At 42.8% G+C, this 11,146-nt stretch overlaps 1 protein-coding gene across 1 annotated transcript in view; it reads right to left on the bottom strand.

The window, feature by feature from the left end:
• Nucleotides 1–11,145, bottom strand: part of MINPP1 (multiple inositol-polyphosphate phosphatase 1) — a gene marked incomplete at its 5' end in the record, with an annotated part of 15,755 nt that extends 4,610 nt beyond the window's left edge. Inside the window, 4 exons of the mRNA XM_005430285.3 lie at nt 7,862–7,995; nt 9,346–9,443; nt 10,371–10,559; nt 11,127–11,145. Of these exons, the coding sequence (XP_005430342.2) occupies nt 7,862–7,995; nt 9,346–9,443; nt 10,371–10,559; nt 11,127–11,145 (440 nt within the window). The remainder of the gene's footprint in view (nt 1–7,861; nt 7,996–9,345; nt 9,444–10,370; nt 10,560–11,126) is intronic.
• Between the last annotated feature and the right edge of the window lies 1 nt (nt 11,146).

Here is an 11,146-nt window from a genome sequence, read left to right as displayed (position 1 = left end):
GTGCTGGGCCAGGATGGTGCACTGGTGTTTGTACAGTCTGACACACACCTTGTGCCATGCTCCTGGTGAGCCTGAGCCCTTCTGACTCCCCTCCTCAGACTCTCCCCTTAGACAAAACATCCCTTAAAAAATATATCCAAACCCTGCCTCTGTTTTCTGCTCAAAAGAAGCAGACTTCAAACCACATCAAGGCTCTCTGTGCAGGACAGTATATTTTTCCCCACTTATGCCTCTGTTGCACCAAGATCTTTATACTCACCACACTCTTCCAGCTCCTCCAAAATCAATGTTCCAGCTCGTGTTCTCCCCTTGCTATTTATGATTCTTTCACTCACTTTAAAATTACAAAGATTTTGGATCCTTGAATGCCTTTCTCTTCCCTCCCCTCTCTTGTGCACTTGACCAGTTCACATGTATCCTTCCCATCCACACAGACCTGCAGGGAAGTATTTTTAGTTTTTAGGACACATTCACATCCCTCCTGTCACAGCAGCAAGACACAGATGTCTGTGGAAGGAAACAGAAGGCCATCCCTTTGATCTCCTGCAATTTCCAGCTCAGAAGTCTCCAGGGCCAGAGGTGGCTTCTAGGTAATGAAGCTCTGCTTTGCCAAATCTCTCCTTCAATCCACATGCATTTTTAGCATGCACAATGTCCTGTGGCAAGGAGTTGCACAGCTTCACACACTGCTCTTAAATTTTTCTGTAGATTCCATGTCCCATTTAATCCATTCTACTCACAGCTTTGTAATAGTGTTCTTTCCAAGCTGAGAAATCCTACCTCAGTCCTTCCACAATTTCCCATATCCCTTTAGATCAGAATATCAGAATGCACAATACTCAAGAACCATAAGTTACAGAGAAAACAATGCTACACCCATGAGCTCTCTGCTTAATTCCTGATATCCAACATGGAATCATGGAATGATTTGGACTGGAAGGGACCCTAAAGATCATCTTATTCCAACTCCCTGTCTCTGTCAGGGACACCCTCCACAGGCCAGGCTGCTCCAAACCCCACATGCCTGAAGTTTGAGATATCTCAGACAGCTACAACAACCTCATAAGAGCCCCTGAGCAATAGGCTCTCCCAGATTCTACCCAACAGCTGATAAGAAAATCTTTTTTTTCCCATGTGGATTACTTGACAGCTCTGCAGTTTTCCAGCCCAGTCAGTCTCTCCAGGTCCTTTCACAATCTTCCTTGTAGAAACACTTCATCTTATTTATCTTAAATAAAACTGCCACTCTTGCAATGCCATTGAACGTGTCAGCTCTTCTCAACATTCCAAGCAGGTCAGATCTTTCCAGCTCTATCTCTACTAGGAAAAATCAATCAGCTGTCCCTACCCTCATTTCTTGTAATTTTATCAGTTTTTTCCCTCTGTAAGGACCCTTCCCTGTAACCTCAGCTGCCCGATTTCTTTAGATAAGGAAACCTGCTCAGAAGGATGTTTGGAAATCATGACTGTAGCTACCAGATCACCCTATTTTATATGTGCTGATCCCTCCCAAGAGCTCCAAGAGGAATGTTTTCCTTTTAAAGAGCCACCCTAACACCTCTCAGGTGTATCAGATTCATCAAGGTGCTCAGCACTACAGCTCTGGAGCATTATTTCTACAAGATGGGCCTGGAATTCTGATTATCTCCTGCAGCTGCTTTTTTAACTTTCCCTTATTATTTTTATTTTCACGTCTTCCCATCTGCATGGTCTTTGTTTTGTTAACTGAGAGGGAAGCTGGGAATGCAAATATACTGCTAGAATCTCCAAAACAACCTTGCATAGGCATTACTGACCCCACAGGGAATGGATTTCACATCTCACAATTCAAAAAAGCTTCAGAAATGCTAAGACAAAAAAAAAATTAACATTCTGGCTATCAATGCTGGCTTTAAGCAAAGTTCAGCTTTACTTTCCAGGTGATGCTAATCAGAAATGGAAGTAAATCACAAAAAAACAGAGCAAAAAAAATCATAAAAACCAGCAAGGTATATGTTTGCAAAGCAGGAAACAAATTAGAGCACAGACAAGTTTTTAAGAATAAGGGAGGAAGAAGTGAGAAAAGAAGGATTAAACAAGATGCTGACTTTCAGTGTAGCTTGAGTTTTTCCTTCACTTGCTTTAGTCTCATAAAATCCTCATGCCAACAGGCCAAGCAGCCTTGGGAGGCAAAACAAACCTCTCCCACTCAGCACTATCCCACTGGATTAGTGTAATGAAGATTAAAACTGTTTCCTGATACAGCACAAGCCTGAGTTCTCCACAGCCTCCTGAACCCAGCATGCCTGGTCTTTCAGCAGCACTGGTGATTTCCCACACCGTTCCAGCACTCCCTGTTCAGGGACAGGGTCTGCACTCCAGCTCAGATGTGGTTTCCTATCACCCAGCAATGACAATCGAAACGGCCATCAAGGTTACACTGCAATATTTTTAATTGTGGGGACAATGATGACAGATTATGTCTTCACAGAATACCCACAGGCAAAGGTTACCACCATCCCTGCATTCCTGATAAAGGCAGAACAATCAACAAAACAGTGATAAACAGTAGCACAGGTTAATAAAATATTAATGGCAGGCCAGATGTTTCCAGGGTAAATTTGCCTCACAATCTATTGATGACTCAGTGTCTTGCTGAAAGCATCAAAGTTCTCAACACTGCACTCTGGCAATGACTAATGGCATTTCAATCCACCTTTCTCCTCCTTTTTATTTACTAGTACCTGGCTTGGGAAAGCCCACTGAGAGAATCCCATTCCCACCTTTGAAGGGACTGTGCATAAAACTCTGCCATCAAATATTAGGAGCTTGTCTGAAAGTGATTGGTTTCAAACTCATTTCATGGGGCACTTCCAAGTGAGCAGAAGGGGCTCTCAGGAGGCAGAGCACAAGAGGGTTTCACTGGAGACATGTGCCAGCTCCTCAACTGCCCACATCTGGAGTTTTATGTTGGTTTTCGGTTTGTTTTTTGTTTTTTTTTTACCTTTTAAGTAAATCTAACCACAGATAAAAATGAAGAAAGTACTGAACAATTCAGCAGCACAACCCCAAAAGCTACATGTCACCATAGGGAAAAAAAAAACATCATGGAAAAGCACAGATATGGGATTTATCATCCAGGTAAATTCTAGCTCTCCTAGATCTCAGTAGATTTGGGTTTAGCTCTGAATCTTCTGCATCAGCTCACTCATCTTCCAGAGCAGATCATTCCTACTCTTCCCAGGACTACTGATAGTTCATTTTCCATATGTAAAAAGTGAATTTTCTTTTAACCAAAGTTTATTTCCTAAGCACTGACTGGATTTTCAGTTAAAAATAACTCAAACCCCAGGAAATAGTGGGGATAAGATGAAACATTTCCTGCAGCAAAGCTCAACCGGCCAACCTTCAAACCTCATGTAAAAATCCCTCCAACAACTGCACAGAAGGTAAGATTTACCACCTGTTTAACAAGCAAGCTTAGACTACATGTTGTCCCTTTTCTCCCTAATAAAAAGGCAGGTCAAAGGACTTCAAAACCTGCTTTCAACTATGGGATAAATTCTTCATCTTTCTCACTTCCCCCTGTGATTTATTTCATGGAAAAAAAAAAAAGCTGGACAAACCCTAAAGAAAGCAGGAAGCAGCAGAGATCTGGGAAGGCAGTGGTGGCACTCTGAGGGCAGCAGAAATATTTAACAGTGTTAAAGCTCAGAATAAAGGAAGAAGAATAAAAAAAGTGTAAAATATATAGCTGTCAAATAGTATTAAGTCCTCATAGGTCAAAACTTCCACTATAAATAGAAGATAGCCAATCATTCCCAGAATCAGCACTAACACAAGAAAATGCCATCACTAATAATGACAGCCGAAAATTTTCTTCTGTTGCAACAAGGAACAAGCTCACTCATGACAAAAGCAAACTTGAAAAGCTGACAGGACTGCACAGAACTCATTAAAAACCCTGATTAAAAGGCTCTTATCTAGTCCTGCAACACTTTATCAGCTGGAGGTAATTAGGCTAGGCCTCCTTGTGTTTCACTGGAAGCTGCTGCACTTTCAAAGACTCCTTCCTGGCTGACACCACCTCTCCCATTGTTTCAAACCTCAGAGGTGAAATGCATTCCTGCAGCAGCACCACAATAATGCTCAATGTTGATCCATCATGAGCCAAAAGCAAACCAAGAGGCTGCTGGCACTTGGCAAACCCTTTGTGCCCAAGAAGGACACTGGTCAGACCAGTTCATTTGTCTGTGGCTTACCTAGGGACTGTTTAGTTTGGGGTTTTCATGCTTACATAAAAGGGTATGACTCTATCAAAGTTGCTCACATACTTGCTCAGGATAGATCTGAAAAAAGTATCCATTAACTAATTAATGTGAGATTGAGGACATGCTAGAGAGTCTGAAAGGCCCAAGAAACTTTAAATCTCTAGTTCTGGCTAGACAGATGGACAGCCACACTCCCAGGGGAGAGACCCTGGGCTGCCCAACACTCTGGGAGAAAATTTGAGAGATTGCTGACTTCTCTCAGAGAATGAGACACACATCAGAAATGCAGGCACAGGGACGCTGCTCAATGTGCCACAAGGATCTGTGGTGAATTTCACACCTCTGGCCTCCCCAGAAGCTCCCTTCAGTCATGTCAGAAGTCCCACATTTGAAAGATGGAGCAATCAAAGCCAACCCCACACTATGACACAGAGCTGCTGACTGAGACATGGACTGTTTATTAATGAAAGCCATCCCAGCAGCAGTGAAGGGGTTTTCATAAAAAACCTGACTGAACATTTGGAACCTGAACAAAAGGGGATTTTCAATCTAATTATTTCATTGCTGCTGCACATGTAGAAGCTTTTTGCTCACTTCCCTTTGCAGAGTTTTGAACTGTGAAGTGGTTTTAGATCATCCATTAGACTCCTTTGTACTGAGTCATAGGTTTGAAGGAACAATTAGGACACAGCAGTAAATGACTCCTGAGAGGTTACCAATTATGTTGGGAAGTGACCTGCAAAGAGGAAGGCAAATTACATGCAACAATAAAAGCTACCAATAAATTGCCAAATTGGTCTGTTTACTGTAAATCACAAAGATCACCTTTGATTGATCTTGAATCATATTCAAATTAGTCTTTTTTTTTAATACTTTGGACCCATTTACTGTCTCAGAGGAAACCATCACCAAATATTTTGCAATGCATATGTACAGCTAGGCTGGTATTATCAATACACACTGCAAATACTGAGATGGCTGCACAAAGCATCCTCCCAATTTCCAGAGCCTTATGGTAAACCATTTGGACACTACAAGTAATATTTCATGGTCCTTCACCAGCAGAAAATAGTAATGTTAAATATTTTAAGCTAGAAGGAAAAAAATGGAAACTCTAAAAGAGCTTTAGTGAATAGCTGATGTGCTTTAAAGTGTGCCACAACTGATTTGCAAATCCAACTCTGCCCAAGTGTGCAGCTGCAGAGATTTTTAAGATCAGATGAGCAGCTTCACATTGCATTAAGCACCAAAATACCTGAATTTCTCATCAACATACATAGACTTCCTGTGGGCAAAATACTGTTCATTAAACTGCTGGGAAAACCAGCAGTGAAAAGTAATTCTGCACCAGCTTCTCTGGTTGTTTTCTATCCCTAGCAGACAGACTTGGGAAAAAACACAATTCTTTTTTAATTGTGAAGACATAAGACAACTGCCCAAGTATGTCATTTCAGTAGAGCAAATCACATGGGTTTGATATGGAACAAGAGAAACTTTTAACCAAAGTCTATTTCTTAAGCAGAAATTGTTTCATTTTATATACATCTCATTATGTTTCTGCAACTAAGAAAATTTGTATGGAAGAAAGAGAGTCCTGGCCCCCAACCTTTCCTTTTCACAGCTTTTAACAGTAAGACCTGTACAGAAGAGACTATTCCCAGTTTAAACCCCAGAGTTATACTGGAATTCACGATGGAAGAGCCTAAAAACATCTGAAACTTTTGCACTGCAAACTGAAAGTAGGACTGATCAGCAATTGATATTTATTACCACCTTCATCATGTTCTTAAGAGCAGACTAACCAGAAGGAAGGGTTTTCTACCAAGGAAATAAAATCAAACTTTGATAAGGCTATTAAGTTTGGTGATAAGATTGCAAGGGCAACAATCACCTCATGGAAGAAACAGGTTCTCTTTTTAATTTCACTGGGAATGAAAACAGAACAAAGCTATTGAACATAAAGGTATAAAGTGTGCTACAAAAATGCAGCTTTGCCAACACTGCTCTCCACTGTCAAGTCTGGAGCAGCACAGATAATCCAGATCCCTCAGCTTCTGCCCAGAACAGAAATACTTCCCTTTTCACTTCTGGATAGGCCAATCTAAGCTTTCCAAAAAGAAAAGAGATTTTGGAGCAAAGATAATGCCCTGGAAGAAAATTTCTTTTTCTTAAATGTTTTAGAGTAATTTCTTGTTCTTAAATTTTTAGAGCAAGCAGCCAGTTATAAATCCATGTTAAACACTTTTAAATTGAAATAACATTCCACTGAAAGACATTTAATCATCACAAAAGTTCATTTTCTGAAAAAGCTGCCAAAAATGTTTAACCTGCTTGCCTTGAAATTGACCATCACCATAAAAAGAAAGACTTTTATCTATCTTTTTATTTGTATGTTTTCTCATTTTCATTGTGCTCTCACACTGCCACAGGGTGTCTCCCTCCATAGACGAAAGAGAGATAAACCTCTCTCTGTAGATGAAGTAGGATTAGCTGCACCTCTGCTCCCAAGATTCCAAGAGAGACAAGCTGGCTCTGGTAGATTCCCACATGCTCTCCCGGGTTACCCAACCCCGTTTATTCCCAGGTCTCCAGCGCTTTACGACTGCCACCTTCTGTTGTGGAAGGGAGTAACACATTCCTGCAGCACTCGGCTTCCCGTTCCTGCTTAGGATGAGGCTCATCCTGAACACTGCTCACCCAGCTTGGGATTTTACAAGATTTAGGGTCCTGATTCTTTACATTCACTGCCTGCTTCCCTCTGTGATAGCAAAACATGAGAGCCCCTGGTGTTGCAAATGAACTTCCATAGCCAATGCTGAAAGAAAGTTACCACTGTGCTTGGGAGCTCTGCCTCAGACACCTCCCAATAAATCAGAAATGTCCATCTGTACCTCTTTCTTCCAACTACAGCTCTTGGGTTTTTCAAAACTGTTGTTATTAAACTAACAGGGATGTTTGACAGACACACAGCTGCAACTAGTGTGTGTAATGTAAGGACTGAAAGGCTCTCACTGCTCAAAGAGGAAATGACATTAAAAGGGAACAAAATTGATCACTCTCCTTCCATTACACAATCTCATGGCCCTGTCCTTGATATCCTGTACTTCTATAAAATTTCCATCTGCTAAGGTATTAATCTGCTAAGGTATTAACTCGTGACTGATTATTAACCATGAATTTCTAATTTTTCAGTTTACACAAGAACATGAACACAAGCTGTAAATTAACATATAAGCAACAAAATTGTTTTAACAAGGACATTTTTAACAAGAAAGCTATATTATTTTAATTCATTGTCTCCTCTCAAACTGCAGGAAGAAAACATCACTATCATGCAGCAGTCCCCTGAAGGCCTGTGTGGATCAGCAAGTTAAAAGATGGAAATACTTGAGCTGAGCACAAAAGCATCAATGAAAGCAAAAAAAAAATACACTCTACAAAGTAATACTGCTCCAGTAAAAATTATATTCTCACTGCTAAAATTCTCCTAGCTCCAGCTTTCCTATTGTTGCTATGTTCAGAAGTAAAGTACTGAACTTCCTTTCAATGAAATCCAGCTCAGATTGAGCACAGAAAGCTCACACCCAAAGCACTGCAAGCTCTTGATTTACCTTTTGCTCTCCTCCACTGCTTCGTCCAAGTGCTGGAAGATATCTTGGAATAAAATGCAGCTGGAGCGACTGTTGATGTCATAGCCATAGCCTCTCTTCCAGTACTGCTTCAGGTCATTCAGGTATTCCAGCACCTAAAATTGGAGTTCATAAGTTTTTATTGCTGCACCAAGGGAAAGCAAGAAGCTCACAGCCTGGAGCAATGACACAAAAACAACCACAAACATCAGGGCTCCACTTCAGCGTAAAACCATGTCACTGTGATATTTCCTGAAAAATCCTCTTTGCCCAGGATTTTCTCCTGGGAAGCTGAGAAGCCTCAGAGAGGAATGAAAACAATAATTATCTGATTGCTGCTCCTGTGTTTGCTGCTTTGGAATGTGGCTTGGACATTGTTTACCAACAGGTGAATGTTTGATTGGTACCACGTGAATTGTTTTTTTCTTAATGGCCAATCACCATCAGCTGTGTCAGACTCTCTGAGTCAGTCACAGGTTTTTATTATTCATTCCTGTGAAACCTTCTGATGTATCCTTTCTCTGTAGTTTAGTATAGTTATAGTATAGCATTCTTTTAATATAATCTAGTATCATAAATAATAAATTAGCCTTCTGAGAACTTGGAGTCAGATTCTCATCTCTCACCTCATCCTGGGGACCCTCACAAACACCACAATACCAGACAACAGATCAAAGAATGACCAAATTCAGCATCTGGTACGAATCACAATAAAAGCCCTGAGGTGCTGCACATCACGAGACAACCACTATCCACTGCTTTTTTAGCACTTCTGATTTTGCCTTTGGCTTGTCATTCTTCTCACAGAATCCACACCCCACACCTTTAGCCCAGCTTGTTTTGTGTCTGTTTTCAAGTTCCAGAGACATGCACACATCTCAAGTAGACAGAACTGTGCCTTGGAATTATTCAAGAGCACGCAGTGCTCTCCTCATTCTCTGTTCCTTTCCTGACAATTCCTGGCATCAAAGTCATTTCCCACCTCCCTTCTGAGTTATTTATAACCAGACTGAACAGGGCAGGTCTCAGCAGAAGCCCATGGTGACCCTGATCCTCTTAGGACATCTCTTACCCCTGACTGCCCACCCTTCAGCCAAACACCTACCTATGCAAAGGTCTCCTCTTTTCCCAGGGGTGTAAATTTCTTTAAGAGCCTTGGGGAAACCTTACTGAACATCAAAAGTTACATCAAACAATGTTGAAAGAAGAGGAACAAACATTTGTCTCATTTATCTGGGTTCTGTCCTGGTTTAGAGAGTTGATAGACCCCAAAACCAGAGAGTCTTAGAGGCCCTGGAAGACCTCATTTGATGTACCCTGGAGTGAATTCTATCACATGATTCTATCATGTGAAAACCATACGTTATAGAATGGTTTGGGATGGAAGGCCATTTGAGATCTCCTCATTCCAAACCCCCTGCCACAGGCAGGGACACTTTCCACTACAAGCTCCAAGCCTCACATACCTTGGCATCTTCTTCACTGAAAAGTGAACACCACGGGGAGGTCACATTCTTTATGGCCAGCTCATATGAACAGGTGAGAAAAGCCACTTGAACAAGATCTGCAATAAATCCAACAAAGAAGCAAGAGACAAATCAATCACTGCTACACAAGTAGCAGCTTCCTCGCCTCAGTTTACCTCTAAAACAAATTAATTACTGTTTGGCAATACAAACAATGAAATCCAATAAATATTTCACAGGACAAAGACCAAGCACCAAAAATACACAGTTTAACAGAATTATTGTGCAAAACCCAAATTTTGGACTGCAAGTTCTTGGCATTACATCATTACAGGAGGAAAACAAGAGCGTTCCACATTAAATGCTGTCCATCAGCTGATGTGAAACAGGTGTCAGCTGCTGGTGCAGCCACACAGGTCAGAGGAGTCAAAGGGAAGATGTGAGCTCATGGACAACACCCCCTCCACATCAGCAGTTGTACAAGCAGCACCAGGTTGAACTTTGTCTCCAGCATGTATGTCCCTGATGCTGCAATCTCAACAGTAACACTTATTTTGGGGTGCACCAGGTTGAACTTTGTCTCCAGCATGTCCCTGATGCTGCAATCCCAACAGCAACACTTATTTTGGGGTGTTTTTCCCCCCAAAACCATACAGGGAAATCCAGCACTTCTGTTCTGAACAGGAATTAACACACAGGGCTGCTTTTCCTCAGGTCATTTATGTGCTGGAGTTGTAATGGGTTTCTCAAAAGCAAAATTAAAACATTCGAATCCCTCCAAAACCAGGTAAAGCTGATTTCATCTACAGGAAAGATGTTTTCAAGCATCTTTTTCTTCTGACCACTATCCAACAATCATTAATTACTGCAACACCAACACAGACTTACAGTCTGATGCACTTAATTAGAGACTGCATCTCCAAGTCACAGCCACTCTAAATTACCTGCTCTGCATAACTACACATCTTGGAAGCTGCTCTTGGCCAGCCTTGGAGCTGAAGCCATCTGTGACAGGAACACCTTACCTGCATTTAGCTCCTCCACTGGCAAACACAAGGCACTGGCCACCTTCTCCAGGACCTTCTTCATCTCAGGCCCCTCTTTGAAAGCATTCACCTGGCCCATGGCTGTGTCATTCTCCTCCACCAGCACTACAAACTTGGCGCAGTGATCAAAGAACCGCATCAGGGAGTCGTTAACTTCAACCTCCACCTCTGAAAGCAAACGTGGGCGTCAGGGGGAGCACCACCATCCCCAAAGGCGCCAGCACATGACACCCTCCAAGGGACAGGCCACCACCACAGCTGTGTCCCCATGGAGGGGATGCACGGTCCCTCTCAACCACAGGGAGAGCAGGGTGCATCCCCAAAACCCCTGAGAGCTCCCTCAGAGAGGGATTCTTCCACCCACCCAGGAAGGCATCAGGAGTTCCCCAGACCCTCAGGGTTGGATGATGGCTCCCCCGGCGCACAGGGAAAGCACAGGGCTCCCTCAGGAGAGGAATGGAGCTCTCACAAAGAGGCTGTGAGGCATCCCCATCCCCTGTGGTGGAGCCGGGAATCCCAGGGGCTGCCCCAGTCCCTCAGGGAGGACACGGGAGCCATTCCCTCAGGGCATGGGTCTCTCTCACCCCTGAGGGCGCAGGTGCCCAGAGAGCACGTGGCGCGCCCTCAGGAAGGCACGGGAATTCCTCCATCCCCTTGGGACAGCTGGGAATCCCTCAGCCCTCCAGGAAAAGCCAAGGGCTCCCTCAGGGAAGGGGGTGGGTGTCGCTCACTCACCGTCGCCGCCGAAGTCGAGG

This window comes from Geospiza fortis, unplaced genomic scaffold (genome assembly GCF_000277835.1).
Source record: "Geospiza fortis unplaced genomic scaffold, GeoFor_1.0 scaffold89, whole genome shotgun sequence".
Classification (NCBI taxonomy): Eukaryota; Metazoa; Chordata; class Aves; order Passeriformes; family Thraupidae; genus Geospiza; species Geospiza fortis.
The sequence above is the reverse complement of the archived record's forward strand: the minus strand, read 5'-3'. Positions and strand labels throughout refer to the sequence as shown.